Below are 17947 nucleotides of genomic sequence, written 5' to 3'. Positions count from 1 at the left end.
ACAATAAATATGACAACAAAAACCACAAAAGGATCAAAATCAGTGAAAAAATACAGAATATTAAACATTATTTCTTATTTTAGTAAAACATTATTGAACTGGAATAAAGTATATATCTTAAAATAAATTGTGTTTCCTGCTATTTTAAGACAAAATGTAATTAGCAATAGACACTCATGTAACTTACTCAAATAGTTTATAGTAAGTGTCTTTGTATATTTTTATATCTTTAAAGTATGTACATTTATATAAAAACATTTTTCTCCCAAAATGAAATATTTTAAAAGCTACAATTCTCTGATTATCTTTATTTTAGATCAATTAAAACATTACACATTTTAAAATCAAAGTGACAAAATTACATAAACTAGAAAAGTTCCATTATCTGCTATAATGCTAGTGTGAATGCTAAAACGGAAAATGATGCAACACTTTACTTTAGTTGCTGAAGGGATTTGCTGAAAATCCAAAAACTATATTTGCAAAATGTTACATTTGCTAAAAGACAGCAAACTTCATTAAATAACTATGAAAGAGCGCTGAAGTTGACCTACATTTCTGAAAAATGTTGTAAATTTGCCTAAATATCCCTAACATGTGCCAAAATATTACTTAAATTTGAGCTAAGCTCTAAATTAGCTAAAAAATCTATCTTGTTGCATAATTACTAGCTGAATTCCAGAATAGCCTAAAATTCCTCAGTAAACTAAATTTGTTAAAAGCATTAGCATATTGGTAAAAAAGAAATTTAACTCTAAATTAGCCTATAAAAACATGAAGATAAAATAGATTTAAAAAATTAGTCAAAAACGTTAGCATGTTGCTAAATATTAGCTAAACTCCAAATTAGCATAAAAAAACCTCAGTGGACGCCAAATTAGCCCATAAGAGCTAGCAGATTGATTAATTACCAGCTCATCTCCAAAGTTGTCTAAAATTAGTCAAAATAAATTAGTCAAAAACGTTTGCATGTTGCTAAAATTGCAAATAAAAAAATTAGTCTAAAAAAAACCCCAGTAGATAACAAATTAGCCAAAAACTTTAGCATATTAAGTAAATTCCAATTTTTTTGCAAATTACTAAACGTTTGTTGCTAATCTACTTACATTTTTTATATTTTAAGACTTTCTTATTCATTTCCTATGAGGCATATTTAGGTCGATATTTCAAAAACTATAAATATGAGCCAAAACGTACAGAAAAATGTAAAAGAAAAATGTGTTTCATTAGAGAAAAGACTCAAAATAAGATGTTTCTGCGATTAAATGCAAGAAATTTGAGATTTATTTTCTTAAAACAAACTTACCGATAAGATAGTTTTGTCTTATACCAAGTATAAAAAGATAAAACTAACAAAAAAAAGTGATATTTAGTGTTTTTGCAGTGAACAACAAGGGTGCGATTATATTTTTATTTTTAATTGTTTATTTATTTTCAATCTACCCCCAAAAAGTCTATTCTTAAACTATTTAATTACACATTAAATTGTTTTCTAATCAAAATATTACTTTATATCTGAAAGGTTGTTTCATATATTTGTGTTTTTATAACTTCTATCGTATTATTGCATAATTAATGCTTAAAATAAACCAATAAATCAAATAAACTGTCTTCCTTTTATGATGAATACTAGAAAACCTCCAGTTGATTCTGGCCTACATAACTGGAAGACCTAGAAATGACAAACTGTGAGCGTTAACCCTCAAGGATTCAACGAATGGAGGATTTGAATTCAGCATTCCAATTATCTAGTCGTTTTAAGAATAGTTTTTGTTGATTTTTAATCTGAACGTTCTTTTTCAGACTCAGTATTCCTCCTGTGTGATTCTCTGGTTTTATCTCCACACCATCCAATATCGTCTTTCTAATTTTATCTTTCCTGCTCCTCCAGCGTGAATCTTCCCCTCATCTCACCGAGCCTCCACTCATCAAGCGTTTCCTCCTTCAGCGCAAACATCTCAGAGAAACCGTCTATTCTCATCTGTCCGTCTCTGCATCGCCACAGCAAACAAAACACTTTTTATGCACTTTATTAAAAACCAATAAAAATGATTTAAGGGGTGGAGTCAAACTCTTTGTTCTCTTTTCTGTCAAACATTTCACTCCCTTTAATAATAAAAATCATTTGAAGTCTACTATTATATTTATTTATATTTTTCTTGGTTTCTAGTCAATCATTTATCAACACAGCTGATATTTCCGCTTTTCCTCAGCTTAAAAGCTTTGACATATTTCCATCCCTGAAAACCTTCTGCTGCTTCTTTGTTTCTACGGAAACTCGGAGGTAAAGATGATTCAAAGGAACGGACGGCGCCACGTTGGTTCACGGCCGTCTATTTTTAGAGCCATTCACGTGTTAATATGAAAACGAGCAGCGGAGGATTCGTTCAGGCCTCCACGGACATTATCAGCGTTTACTCATTTGTTGTTCATTAAAGACTGTTGAAAATTGTGTTTTTAGCATATTTTTTTGTTGCATTTTTCTCCAAATTTGCATTTTTAAGTATTTATTTATTCAAATTGTTGTGAAAAATTACAGTTTGAAAAAGATTTCTCCACTAATGTGAGTTTGTGAGGGGCTGTAGGCTAACAGGAGAGAATACTCAACGATATGGGTGACGGGAAGGGGGGTGGAGTTGCTCCATGCAAACAGCCACGCCCGCAACTTAGAGGCAAATTTCACTGTTCTTAAAAATAGTTTTTGTTTTGGCTGAAAACGACGTAATCGTAATGAAAAGACCTCTGGAAACGCTTTGGAAAGGGTTTAAAAGATGATGGGAGTGGGACTTTAAAGGGTAACCAAACAGGACGGTTGGAGGCTCACTCCACTCTGATTTGAAAAATGCACAAAAGGGGGCGTGGCCAGGGCTCAGTGGGGGAGGTGTGGTCTGGATCTGTGATTGAGATTTACAGTTAGGTTAGCTTGAGGTGACTCTTTTTATTATTGTTGCGATGTCAATAAGCTGCAGTCTAAAATGACCCTTTGAGTTTCCTCGACCTTTGACCTCAGAAATAGGCCATCATCTTGAATTGAAAAAAAAAAAATTTTAGTACCAGCATTAAAAAAAAAACTTCATCCTCGGGATTTTCATTGAACATTTCCTAATTTTTTGGTTATCATTGGGAAGCATTCGGAAAAAAAATATTCCAATTACAAGTTGTAGATTTTGAACGGCGTGCTCATGGCGAGCTCGCAAAAGCGGCGTTCTCTTATTACACCCATATTTTTAAACAGAATACTGTGAAAATGTAATATATTGATCCCTGGCTAAAGCTGAACAAAATGATATAACACAGGATATGAACATATTCATAATGTGGGCGTGGTTAGCAAATAACCTCCGTTGCTAAGGAAATTCAAAAATGTACTTTTGCAGATTCTTATGAAACTGACGTCGATCTGTTCGGTATTCCAAGGCGACCAAAACATAAAATGGTTGCTATGGAGATAAACCAACAGAAAGGCCGCCATTTTGAAATTATTGTTTTTTTCATAATTTTGTTTCAGACTGCTCATACCAGCCTTAATAAAAGAGAAGATGGGAGTCAGGGGTGTGTTGTGGCTGCTTAGCAAGTACAGTTGGTGGCGAGGGCAGCGGTGTGGCGTAGAGGCGGGCCCAATGGTCTTTGCAGCTTTAATTTTACTTGAGTATAAATTGAATTTTTTGTCATTTTAATTCAAACAACGAAGCTGCGTGGGACCAATTGACATTAATCAATTATTTAAATTATTTATTTTTTAGTAATAGATGCAAAATTAGTGTAGAAATTCAGGTTTTACCCCCAAAAATAGCTTTTTTAGAGCCAAATTAGCAACAAAAACATAAAATCTCCACACGCTGAAAGCAGCAAGCTCAGAGGATAAATAATAAAAACACATTTTTTATTAAAAGTGAATATTCTAAGACAAAAACCAGCATAAAGTACATGTGTAAAACACATAAATTCAAACTACATTAGATATTTATTCATATACAGACACAAGGTCGAAATATAAACACAAAAAGCATGCATCAAAGCTAGTGAAACATGGACAACAGTCATGAAATAGAATAAAATCACCAGTAAAACTACCCTAAAAGTGAGGAAGTACTATAAAAGTGATTAAAAGATACAAAAGAGGAAACTTTAGAAACAGTATTTCTACCAGTATTTCCTAATGAAAACATAAACCACCTTCTTTTTCTATAACTGAATAAAACATGTCATGATTTTTTCTGGTATTTTCTGACAGTTAGAGACATGGCAGCATCATTCCTGAAGTGCGGTGATTAAAGCGTCTCCGTTCTGAAGAGCAGTTTTCTGTCGTCCCTCATGAGCCTCCTCTGACCTCTCCGTCTTGGAAGTTTAACTTTAATTGCTGCTTTACATAAGAATGAAATCCGGGCAGGTTTTTGTCGAGGACTATTTTTAGAAAGCTTCTAAGAAACGTCTGCAGTTGCACATATTTCGGCGGCATATGGTCTCATGATAATTGCTGTGTCTTCAGTGCAAATCAATGAGCAAAGAGACCCGAGGGGCTCGTGTGTTCCCACAAGTCCCGGTGGGGGGGTGCTGGTAACCCCCGTAACACTGCTGCACACACACACATCTCGCCATCTGTTGACACACAGTTTTTAAAAATAGCCGTCCGCCAGAAGCCGGGACACGGCGGAGCAGGACCTCGTGCTGTCCTGCAGAACGCCTGACAACTTTTCTCCTTTTTTTTTATATCGGATCCACTTTGGATGTTTGGAGAATGGAGCCCCAGTTTGACCAGTTCCTGCAGTTTCACCCCATCCATGGGACGAACGTCCAGCTGGACCTCACGGGAACGCAGGCGACCCGAGTGGAAAGCTTCGCCAACGGCGTTTGTTTCAGCAGAACCCCCTTAAAACCCGGCGAGATCTTTCTCATCGAGATAGAGGAGAAGGAGCTGGGCTGGTGTGGCCACCTTCGGGTCGGACTGACCGCCAGGGACCCTGCAAGCTTCCAGGAGGTCCCCGAGTACTCCATCCCAGATCTGACCGACCAGGGGGACAGCTGGGTGTTTGCGATCACTCGCAACCACAACAAAGTCGTGGAGGAGGGTGAGGGCCCAGAAAACGAAGATGGAGGTCACAGGTTGGGGCGCGGGGAAGCTGAAGTTCAAAGAGACGGAGATGGCCACGACTCGAAGACGAAAAGCTTCTTCACGGATACTCACCTCTACATCGAGAATGTTTGCCTCCCCAAAGACAAGCTGGTTGGTCGCAGTCGTCCCGGACGCTTCAGCCACATCCTGGACGATCTGTACAAGACCAACACTCTGCCCCCCACAGCCAGGCGCAGCAGAATCGGAGTCCTGTGGGTCCCGAGGACCCGGGGTCAGGCTGACATGCACATCGTAATCAACGGCGAGGACATGGGAGCCTCCGCCAAGGGGATCCCAACCACCAACCCGTTGTACGCCGTGGTGGACGTCTTTGCTGCCACCAAGTGTGTCCGCATCGTTCAAGTGGAGTACGGCTGTGAGTGTCACGTTTTAGGACTGTGTTGTCGTGCAGGTCGTGTTCTGTCACAGGAGCCTCAACTCTAATTAAAAGAGGTTTTCAGAGTTTGACTTTTCTGTATGAAACCCCTAAAGGGACATCAAAGTTTAAAAAAATTATAGGAAAAAAACTTTTTCTTAACCACCCCCCAAAAAGTGTGTTTCAATTTATAGAGCCCCTAAAGGGACAAAGAAAAAAAATTGATGTTAAATGTTTGTGGTTACTTACTTGTGCTCACCACAAAGTAACTGGTGAGTACCAGATAGTAGCTGCTGTGCACCAGTTACTAACTGTTGCATACCAGATAACAACTGTTACTCACTAGATACTAACTGGTGAGCACAAAATAGTAACTGATGCACACCAGAGAGTAACTTATGCACACCAGAAAGGATCTGATGCTCACCAGATAGTATCTGATGCTCACTAGATAGTAACTTATGCTCACCAGATAGTAACTGATGCTCACCAGATAGTATCTGATGCTCACCAGATAGTAACTGATGCTCACCAGATAGTATCTGATGCTCACCAGATAGTAACTTATGTTCACCAGATAGTAACTGATGCTCACCAGATAGTATCTAATGCTCCCCAGATAGTATCTGATGCTCACTAGATAGTAACTTATGTTCACCAGATAGTATCTGGTGCTCAGCTGATAGTATTTGACGCTCACTAGATAGTAACGGATGCACACCAGAGAGTAACTGATGCACACCAGATAGTAACTGATGCACACCAGATAGTATCTGATCAATTTTTTTTTTACTTCTATGTCCCTTTAGAGGCTCTGTATTTTTGCCTTTTTGAAACCCTGCAATACTTTTTTATGTGTTTTGTCCTTTCTTTGTTCTTTTACTTGCATCAAATTATATCAGACTTGTTTTGTGCTTCTAAATAACTGTGTTTTACTTTACTTTAGTTTTTTAAGAAAACCTTTGTATTTGTTCTCTTGTTTCTGTGATGGTTACATTCTGGTATTTTGTCCTCTTTTTGTTCCTTTACTTGTTACCTGTTTCACCGTAAATTAAAGCTTCTACTAATTTTGCATTGTGCTTTTAAATAACTGTATTCAACGCTAAAGTTCTTTTAAAGTATATCTGTGTAGATCCTATTTTTGTAAGATTTTTGCATCTTTAAAAATTCTTTTTTTTTCTTTGCAATATGAAAATATCTTTGTATTGTGTCAAACTGCAAATTGCATGATGTAATATAATGAAAAAATGTGTAAATCTAGCAATTCCTCTTTTGATTATTTATTGTTGTTTCACTGAATTGACCATCATGTTCATATATTTTTATTCTTTTTTCTCCAGTTTCATCATTGCAAACACTGTGCAGGAAGGCCATCCAGAAGAACATCGTCCACAGGATGGCGATCGACTGGCTGGAGCTGCCTGAGGCGCTAAAGCATATCTGCAAATATGAATGAAGCACAAAATAAAAAAAATATACGTTCATGTCTCAAAGGTTCCTGCTACAAAACATAAGTGATTTTTCTTTCTTTCTTTTTTTTTTTTTTTTTTTTTACTAACGGCCATTTGTTTTGTTTAAAAAAACAATAAAAGAATACATTTCATCATTTGGAGATATTCAATGTTTTATAGTGTCTAAAAGCTCATATTGATTTTCAGTTTTTTAATAGTTAGGACAGAATTTACTTAAGTTTGAATGTTGTATTAACAAAAGATGTTGGTAAATATGATAAAATATTGTGCATTTATTAGTTTGTTCATTTATTTTGTAGTATTATGGCTCAGAATCCTTAAATTTAGTCAATTTATTTAAAACAAGACTCTTTATTGTGTCAAACAGTGACATCTAGCGGCAGTTCTGACAAAATCAATAGGCGGAGCTTTAAAAAAAACATCTCCCTTAACCTCAAGTTCTCGCGAGAGTTTGGCTACAGGACGTTCCCAAAGCGGCAGAGATTAAGGTTTATTTTGCTTTTAGCTCACCCGTTAAAGCATCAAACATGTCTTTTTGTAGATTTGTTGGCGGGAAATTTACAAGGATCATTTTAAACCAGGTGAGAATGCTATGGCCGTCATGGAGCGAGGATTTCTCTCGGTTTTAGACAGGATTATGGAGGATAAAAATAACCTTTTTCTATTTTATTCTCCGCATTTTTGTTATTTCCGGTTTGGGAGAAAGGGGCTAATTTTCACATTTTTATAGAAAAACATTATGTAAAAATAAAGCTAAAATGGTTTATTGAAATGTGAGTTGACTTTTTTTTAATTTACTGATAACTGAAAATATACTCTAAAATTAAATTTTACATTAAAATAATTAACTATTAGGGATTATTATTTAAAAATGTGTTTGTGTTTTGTATTACTTTCTTTTAAAGATGAAGTTATAATGTGTATTTTCATTAAGAACCCACACAGGAAAAAAAAAACTAAATTTTGGGTTTATTTAAAAAAAATACATATATTACTATGAAAAACTAAACATTTTTATATCTTGTTCACATTTTGAATTAAAGTCCAAGAAGGGAGTTTGCTTTCTCTCCTGAAATATTTGCTTTTCTAACCTACATTGACATATTTCCTGCAGGAATCTACGTGTGCTCCAACTGCAACCATCCTCTGTTCTCCAGCCGGTCCAAGTTCGCTCACTCGTCTCCTTGGCCGGCCTTCACCGAGACTCTCCGGGAGGACAGCGTCACCAAACTGATGGAGACTCTCACCGCCTACAAGGTCTGCGGCCGATTTTTCGTAAATGTTTGGTGTTAAATCTAACATCTGGTGTCTGTAATCTCCCAGGTTCTGTGTGGAAAGTGCAGCAGTGGACTGGGTCACGAGTTTGTCAACGACGGTCCGGTGGAGGGAAAGTCGCGCTTTTGAATATTCAGCCACTCGCTAAAGTTTGTCCCCAACAAAGGTGGGAGAGCATTTAGGTGTAAGACACCAGGTTTATTTTATTTTATAATTATTTTAGTTTTCATTGTAATTGGTGCTGCCTAAAATAAACAAACAAGAAACAAATTGTCAAATTAATTTTAAAAGTTCCAATGAAAACTGTTTCTTGGATTCTGCAGGATCAAAATGTTTACTTATAATTAGGGCTGTCAAGTTATCTCGTTAACCCCATTAATTAATTACAGACATTTTAGCGCTTATACATTTTATAAATTGTGTTAATCTCATTTTTTCCATCTTTTTAGTTTTATTTCAATCTTTTTCTACTTAAATGTCACAAACTTAAATAAAATGCCTCAAAATGAGACTTTTCACGGCAGTTACTAGGTTATAAATCATTGAGATTAGAACCGATTAATTGGATTCATTAATTATAGACATTTTAGCGTCAAGCATTATTTTTTTTATTGCGTTAATCTATTTTTTCCACTTTTTTAGTTTTATTTCAATCTTTTACTACCACAATGTCAAACTGAAATACAATACCTCAAAATTAGACTTTTCACCTCAATTATTTGATTAAAAATTGCGATTAAAATCGATTAATTAGATTAATTACATACATTTTAGTGTTTACCATCATTTTTTATTGCATTATTCTCACCTTTGCCACATTTTTAATTTCATTTAGATCTTTTATTGCGCCACAATGTCACAAAGTTAAATAAAATACCTCAAAATGACATTTTTCACCGCAATTATTTGGTTAAAAAAAATACGATTAAAATCGATTAATTCGATTAATTAATTATAGATATTTTAGCGTTTAGCATTATTTTTTTTTTTTATTGTGTTAATCTATTTTTGCTACTTTTTTAGTTTTGTTTCAATCTTTTTTGTTACAAACTTTAATAAAGTTCCTCAAAATGAGGCTTTTTACTGCAATTATTAGGTTAAAAGTCATTGCGATTAAAATCGATTAATTAACTACAGACATTTTAGCAATTAGCATAATTTCTTTAAGTGTGTTAATCTCATTATTACCACCTTGTTATTTTTATTTCGATCTTTTACTACCACAATGTTAAAAACTTCAATAGAATACCTTAAAATTAGACTTTTCAACGCAATTATTAGGTTTAATTGCGATTAAATTTGATTAAATAATTACAGGTCACGATTAATTAATCGCACATTTATCACATGATTTTTTTAAGTTGTACTCTTTAAAGAAAATTGTAAAAAGTTGTTCTGGTTCAGCTGTGGGAGTTTTTCTAGGTTGTAATTAAAGAAAAAAAAAGTGAAATATAGTATTTTGGAATGTGTCGAGATACGTATCTCCACTAATATTACTATATCTTTAGGATCTAATTTTATCAAATCTTCATTTTTCTTTTTGTGGGTTTTTGTCATCAGTTTACTCAAGTTTCCTGGTTTTTCCTTCTTCTTTTCTCCAGTTAAAGACAAGCAGTAAAGAGCGAGACGGAAGCATCCAGAACACGTGTGCGGCGAGCGGGACGGGTCAGCGGGTGACGTGGACGGGGGAAAGGCCTGAGAAGGACGCCCTGACCACTGACGAATCTTTGACCAGCTTAACGAAGCTTTCATCTCATCAGTTCCTCACATTCAGACCATCGATCCTGTGAGCCTCTTCATGAAACACGACAGCAGCTGCTGCTAAATACTCCAGATGAACGCTCGCTTTAATATTCTTAACATAAAATGGACACAAATACAGATTTATACTCTGCTGATCATGTTGCACAAATATTATCTATGCACTGGAACCAGAATTCTGCTCAGATTTCAGGTTTTCATGTACTGTAAGTTTTTGTTATGATTGTTGAGAATTTGATTTGTCAGAAAAGACACTAAATATTCTTTCATTTTTGATGCTTGTGTAAAAGAAAACTACAAATAAAACCAAATGATGTCATTCATACCTGCAGTTTTCTTTAAATGATTAAAGAGTTTATTAGATTGTCATTCAGAACATGTTTAAAAGCATCAAAACTTTATTTTTTGAGGGTTTAAATTTACTTCAACAGTTTTCTGCTTCATTTCTCCACAAATTAAGAACAAAATGTTGAAAGTGATGTCATATGTGCTGCTGTGTTTTCAATTAAACGGATGAAAATGATGCAATATGTTCTGACTGATAAAACATTTAATTTACAATTTAAAAAACTAAATGGTACAAATTTTAATCCACATTTTTTTAGTAAAACTCTAATTTTAAGTTCAATTTGCTTAAAGATAAAATTGTTTTAGACATCTGACTTTAAATTGACTCCAGTGTTTTTCAAATTAAGTCAAACAGCTTAAAAATGGAACATTTTGCATTTCGACTTTACTCAAAAAATGTATTTCCTTTATTAAATATTTTTTAAAAGTACAATTAACTCATCTGGTTTTACAAAGTCGTGGAGATGGTGTCATGGCAACAAATAAAGATTTAATCCCTTAAAAATGTGCATTTGTGTGCATAATTGACCATTTTAGTAACTGTAGATGCTAATATTAATGTTGGTCACAAAAGCCTATTGTCTTTGCAAAATGAGCATTTTTTTCCAAACATTTTGTGGCCAAAAATGAGCATTTTATCAGCTTTTTGACCGTTTGGAGTCCACAAATTTTCTACTTTTTTTGTGCATAAATTGTTATTTTGTGTGCACAAGTCAATACTTTTTTGGGCCACAAATAGCTATTTTTGGCAACAAATGACCATTTTGTTTGCACAAATTTCTAATTTTTTTGTGCACAGATGACCATTTTGTGTGCATTAAATGCTACTTTTTGTGCATGAATTACTATTTGGTGTGCATACATTACTATTTGGTGTGCATAAATTATTATTTGGTGTGCATAAATTACTATTTGGTGTGCATGAATTACTATTTGATGTGCATAAATTATTATTTGGTGTGCATAAATTACTATTTGGTGTGCATGAATTACTATTTTGTGTGCATTAGATGCTACTTTTTGTGCATAAATTACTATTTGGTGTGCATGAATTACTATTTGGTGTGCATAAATTATTATTTGGTGTGCATAAATTACTATTTGGTGTGCATGAATTAGTATTTTGTGTGCATTAGATGCTACTTTTTGTGCATAAATTACTATTTGGTGTGCATAAATTACTATTTGGTGTGCATGAATTACTATTTGGTGTGCATGAATTACTATTTGGTGTGCATGAATTACTATTTGGTGTGCATTAAATGCTACTTTTTGTGCATAAATTGCTATTTGGTGTGCATGACTTACTATTTGGTGTGCAATAAATGCTACTTTTTGTGCATGAATTACTATTTTGTGTCCATTAAATGTTACTTTTTGTGCAACAATTACTATTTGGTGTGCATAACTTACTATTTCATGTGCATAAATTGCTACTTTTTGTGCAGAAATGATTTTAATTTCATAATTTTATGTGCACATATGACCATTTTTTGCACACAAATTCTTCTGTTCTATTCTATTTTAAAATCTTCCAGTCCTAATCATTGTTTGTTAAGAAACACTCATTTGTGGGAACTTCTTTTTTTAACTCTCCAGGACTCTAAATGAGCGATCCAGACAGTTCTAGCTTGTTACCTGTAGGTGGCGACATCCTCCTCCAGTCTGTCCTGGACAACCTGCTCCTGCCGTCAGATTTCTGTCTTGACAGAAACAGGCAGATTACTGCTGGCTGGCATTAATTATAGAGGCTGGTTCCTTCAGCAGCAAACCGAGGCCGGGCTCCCTGCTCTGCGGCCCGTCTGCAGGCCGTACCCTCTGGTATCTGAAGCTGGCAGAGACCCTGAGGTTTCGATGAGAGCCGGCCGCCTGCTGGGAGGCTGAGGGCTATTATTACAAAGGAAGTAAACGCACGCAGACGCACATGTGAACATACAGAAAACACATTCCAGGGATCCCAGATCTCATCAGAAACACCCTCCAGGACTCTAGAGGAGCTCTGTGGGATTCCAGGTTTTATTCAGGACACTCTTTGTTTAGTTGTTTCACAGAAGCAGAATAAAGAACATTTTCTCTTGGTTCCCAAATAATGTTTCAAGATTTCTTTTTTGAATAAACTCAGATTGTTTTTTGTTGTTTATTTTGTTTACGGAGCTCTCATCGGTTTACCAAAAGTGCAAAAGTGGGATTTCCTCGACTAACAAGAACTCGGTCGATGTTTTTCTGTCCGTAAGTCTTTTCCTGTTCAAGTTGGAGTCATTTTAATGATCATTAAAATGGTTATTTCTTCCTGACTGAGCTCCATTTCCACCAGGAGAGTTTCAAACATCTGATTTCTGCTAGAACAGTCTTGCCTGTGCATGAATGTAGTTTAATTGCAAAACCAATACGATAAAAAAAGAATTAAAGCCACAAACAGAGCTGTATGACCCGCAGGCGCTGCCTCACCTGCCCTAACGTTCACTTTTGACCCGCCTCACCGGTTGAGCGGCTGCTCCACGCCCCTTCCTGTCCTTCTGATACTTTTCTGAATAGCAGGTTTCTGTTGATTTGATCTCCATAGCAACCATTTGCTTTTTTGGTCGTCCGGGGCTGACGAGGACATCAATGTCATTTTTAGAAGAATCGGCAAAAGTCAATTTTTGGATTTCGTTAGCAACGGAGGTTTTTTTTTTATTTTTTTGTTACTCACGCCCATATTCCTAATATTTTCATATCGTATGATATATTGTTTTGTTCGGCTTGAGCCAACGATTCATGTAGGGTTATTACATTTTCACAAAATTCTAAGAAATAATGTGAAAGCAACAGGGGAACGCCATTTTAGCTAGCTCATCATGCTAACACCGTTTAAGATTCACAAATTCTTAAACCAACATTTTTTTCCATATAGCTTCACAATGATTCGAGAAGTCAGGAGGAAAGGGATTTAAATCCTCAAAAGTTTACATTTTTAGAAGGTACTAGAAGTAAAAAAATAGGGAATTGGTGACCTTTTGTCAAGGTCAAAGGTCAACAAATGAAAAAATAAGAACAAAAATTAATAACACAAAAAATGTCGAAAAAAAAAAGAAAAGAAAAGGGGAGAAAAATGTAAAAAAATAAAAAGAATGAGAAAAATAAATAAAATTAAAAAAAGGAAAAAACAATAAAAAATATATAAATAAGAAGGAAAGAAAAATAAGGAAAATTTTAATAAAATAAAAATGTAAGAAAAAGAAAATAGAAGTAAAACATTTATAAAATAAAAAATGTAAAAAAGAAAGAGAAAAATAAAAATAAGGAAATTATTAATAAAAGTAAAAATGTTAAAAAAGATAAAGGACAACATTATTTAAACAAAAAATAAATAAATACAAAAAGGAAAAACCTAATAAAACACAAATTGGAAAAAACGAAGGAAAGAAAAAGAAGAAAATTCATAAAAAAATATAAAAGAAAAAGAATTAATAAATAATTAATAATAACAATAATAATTAATAAAAGAAAACATGTAAAAATAAAACTTGAATTCTAATTTCTAGGGCTGTCCGGTGTGTTTATAACCTTAACTAGTTTTAAAACACAAAAATGTTTTTAGAAACTGTTAATTAGATAATATGAATCTCCAACTCATGAAATGTTTGCAAACCCCTAAGAAGTTTAATGAAGAGCTTTTATACGCCGACTTTTCTGAAGTATTTCATGTAGAGACATGTCACAGCTGCTTCCAGCGTATTGTTGCTGATGAATTCATGAAACCTCAATGACGACACTTCAGAGCAAAGATTCTCTTCAATGGAAAATGGTGGTTTGCATTTAGAGACTTCCAGAAAGCTTTTGTTGATGCTGATGGATTCCACCTTAGTGACTGTCCATCAGCTCTGACTGACTGTTTGTTCATTTCCTTCCCAGATGGAACAAACACATTATAGATCTCCCAATGATAGAACTGTTTTCATGTATATATATCTATATATGTGTGTGTGTGTCCTCCATCATTAGAAACACATTAAAAACACCAAAAAACAGAAAATTCTGAGACTTTTAGTCACAAATGTACCAAAAATGAACATCTGAAGCATCACATTTAAAAAAGCCCTAAAAGAAAGGCTCTTGTCTACATGCCAACACTTTTTTATGAAACCAAAGGCTCTTCTGTCCTAAAATGTTGGCCGTCTTCAGACAGAAAGGAACAAAACATTATAGTAGAAGAAAGCTGGGTTAGATAACAGCAGCACTTCCATCCTTTTTTGGCAGGAAAATGTGTTTAAAGTTTGTTTTTAGAGCGCAAACAAAGCAACAAACCTGTTAAATTTGAGATTTTTTTAATGTTTTTGCCCATTTTTTAAATATCTAATGACTTTTTATGATCATAAAAACCTATTTCCCAAAGGCATTGTATGATATGTCCATCTCTGACCATCAGGTTAGTGAATCTCCTCAAATCTAGAAACTGGACATGAAAAAGTTTGAAGTGTTTCAGTTCTATTTCTTATGAATAAATAAATCAGCAAATGTTGCATTAAATGTAAACATGGGTTAGAAATCATTTTGTAAAGGAGACAAAATAGATATATGAAGAAAACTTCAATAATCTATAAGGAGAAACAAAATAAACACGTTTTAAACGATCAAAATATTATTTTACAGAAACACATTAAAACATTTCTACAAATTCCCCAAAGCAGATAATTCCTCAAAATATTTAGCAAGGGACGACTTTTAACTTTTCTCTGGGTTTCAGCTCGCGAGCTCCAGATCAGATAAAAGATGATTAGTTTCAAATTGTCCCATAAGTCTTTGCTGCCCCCGAGCCAGAAAGCAGGTGGATGAGATCACGGTTATTAGGGAATATTAGGAAAGCCTGCCGAGCCAAGACACACACCGACACCGACGGCAGGCGGGAACATGCATTTAAGGGCTATGAGAAAGTAGAGCGCCATCGTCCTGATCCAGATCCAATCCTACGGATAAAAATGTGGATAATTTACGACAACAACATCTCTGTATGTTCGTGGTTGAGCGAAACTTGGGAGCAGTTTAAACTTGAACGTCCATTATTGGAATGAAACAGGTTCATATCACGAGAAAATGTAACTTTTTACATTTTATTTTTTTAGATTTTAATGAAAAGATTAAATGGATGATTTTGTAACACACACAGATAGTAACTAAAAACGTACATAGTAAAGCCATAAAGCCATAAAAGGATGGTTGCTTATATCCATCTTCTTCTTCCCTCATCCGGGACCGGGTCGTAGGGTCAGTAGTCTAACCAAAGATACCCAGACTTCCCTCTCCCGGCCACTTCCTCCAACTCCTTTGTTGGGACCCGCGGTGTTCCCAGCCCAGCCGAGAGACGTGGTGTCTTCAACGTGTCCTGAGTCTTCCCCGGGCCTCCCCTCAGTGGACCATGTCTGGAAAACCTCCTGGAGGCATCCGGATCAGATGCCCAAACCACATCAACTGGTTCTCCTCGATGCAGAGGAGAAGCGGCTCTACTCCGAGGTCTCTCCGGGTGACCAAACTTCTCATTTTATCTCTAAGGGAGCGTCCAGCCACCCTCCGGAGGAAGCTCATTTCAGCCGCTTGTAGTCTTTTGGTCATGATCCAGAGTTCATAACCACAAGTGAGTACAGGAACGAAGATCGACCGGTAAATCGAGAGCTTTGTTTTCTGGTTCAGCTCTCTCCTGACCACAACGGACCGGTACAGCGACCACAAAACAGCAGACAGCGCTCCAATCACCTGTCAATCTTACGCTCCGATCTTCCCTAACTCATGAATAAGACCCCAAGATATTTAAACTCCTCCCCCTGAGGCAGGACAATATCATCTGCAAAGAGTAGATATGAAATCCTATATCCCCAAATTCTGTCCATTGCTGAAACCCCAAGATCGTGCCTAAGGTGTCTTTTTGTGTGTTAAGTGTGATAAATGACCATAGGTATGTTAAATGATTATATGTATGTGATTATGTACTGTGAATTCCTGCTTCTAAGTATGAGCTTTGCATGACATTTAAAAAAAGGCAAGCTGTTCATCGCTTCTGCAAAACCGCTCGAAGACAGGAAGCAACGGCCACAGTGACAGGAAGAAGCATTGTGGTAAACACAGAAGGGCATAAAAAAAACACACACCTCTTTGACTCAGGCAGAAGAACTTCTCCTCACTCCTCCTCATCACTTCGGTGGAAGTGGATCTCTGACAGCTCTCTTTACTCTGACCCGAATCAACGGGATAACAAAATAATAAAAATAATACTCTTCACAGGAAAAAAAAGCATTGAATAAGGAGAAAAGTATACGTTTGTTTTTAACCTTTTTTCCTAAATAAACGGGTTGCCAAGATTATTTCTCTTTTCTTCCATCTGACCTCCATCATAGGAGACACCTTCACCGACATCAGGTGAGCCCCAGATGCCCATGAAACTAGAGAGACAATAATACAAATACAGTACCATCTTTTTTGTGTACAAGGAATACGTGTATCATATGAAAGGGATAGTCCTCTAGTTCCTGAAGACCCAATGAGAGGGTCTGACAGCAAAGCCTGATTCATCTTTACGAAACTTAGACCTTAGGAGGCTGTCTTATTTGTTGTCTATCCCGCAACAGGTCTGACTTAAGATCCTACATACTCCTCAAGTACCCTCAACTGGACACCACAAGGAACACGATTGACCGCCTTCTCCAAATCCACACATATGGACTGTTTCAGTAAACTCCCACGAACCCTCCAGCACTCAGAAGAGGGTCTAGAGCTGGTCGGCCGTTCCACAACCAGGACGGACAGACATGTTGTACCTGGATCTGAGGTTCGAGTGTCGGACGATTTCTCCTATCCAGTACAAGTGCAGAGCAGAAAGTTACCCCTACCATAAACTCACCAAGATTTACACGAACCTAGTACCTGATGGAGGAGACTTTGGGGCTTACAAAAACAAGATGACGTCACAAACCATCAAAACATCAAAAATGTATTAAAATCACTAACAAAACCACATGTAGAGAATTTGAAATTATTATGGGATCAGCTACAGGACCTGTGATTTGGAGGACATTTTATGGCAAAGTGAAACATTTGGTGATTTTTAACATGTTTTTACACTATGGGAAACGAAAACTTTAAACTTTTAAGGCCATCAAACAAAATTTGTTGACCTTTGACCTCAGGAAGAGGTCTCCATCTTAAATAAAAACTCCAATTTAGTACCTTCTACAGATTCAAACTCATCAACCATCATTGGGAAGCTATTTAGGGAGAAAAATATTGGCGTTAGAAATAAGTTTTGAACATTTTGATCTTTGAAGAGTTTGATCTTGAACATGGCGGGCTCGCAAAAGTTTATTGCTTACATATTTTTACCAGAATATTGTGAAAATGTAATATATGAATCCCTGGCTCAAGCTAAACAAAAGAATGTGGGGCGTAGATAACAAAAATCTTCCGTTGCCAAGGAAATCAAAATATTTACTTTAGCCGATTCTTTTAAAAATGACAATATTTGTTCGTCATCACCAGGCGAACAAAAAATGATATGGTTGCTATGGAGATAAAGCCAATATAAAAGATGATATTTTGAAAAAAATGAATGTGTCACGGTTTGTGGCAGGTGCA

The 17947-nt window shown here is 35.7% G+C and overlaps 2 protein-coding genes across 2 annotated transcripts; both read left to right on the top strand.

The window, feature by feature from the left end:
• Positions 1 to 4738: 4738 nt before the first annotated feature.
• On the top strand, positions 4739 to 6945 carry neurl2 (neuralized E3 ubiquitin protein ligase 2). Its single transcript, XM_024285437.2, has 2 exons — positions 4739 to 5489; positions 6830 to 6945. The coding sequence occupies exons 1-2, from the start codon at positions 4739 to 4741 to the stop codon at positions 6943 to 6945; spliced, it is 867 nt and encodes a 288-aa protein (XP_024141205.1).
• A 65-nt stretch (positions 6946 to 7010) lies between these two features.
• msrb1b (methionine sulfoxide reductase B1b) lies at positions 7011 to 13257 on the top strand. Its single transcript, XM_036217244.1, is given in 5 exon segments — positions 7011 to 7510; positions 7513 to 7542; positions 8076 to 8218; positions 8285 to 8402; positions 9838 to 13257. Coding segments are annotated over 5 exon segments (330 nt in total). The 5' UTR covers positions 7011 to 7488; the 3' UTR covers positions 9855 to 13257.
• The last annotated feature ends 4690 nt before the right edge of the window (positions 13258 to 17947 follow it).

The sequence above is a fragment of the Oryzias melastigma genome, linkage group LG19 (genome assembly GCF_002922805.2).
Source record: "Oryzias melastigma strain HK-1 linkage group LG19, ASM292280v2, whole genome shotgun sequence".
Lineage (NCBI taxonomy): Eukaryota > Metazoa > Chordata > Actinopteri > Beloniformes > Adrianichthyidae > Oryzias > Oryzias melastigma.
The sequence above is the reverse complement of the archived record's forward strand: the minus strand, read 5'-3'. Positions and strand labels throughout refer to the sequence as shown.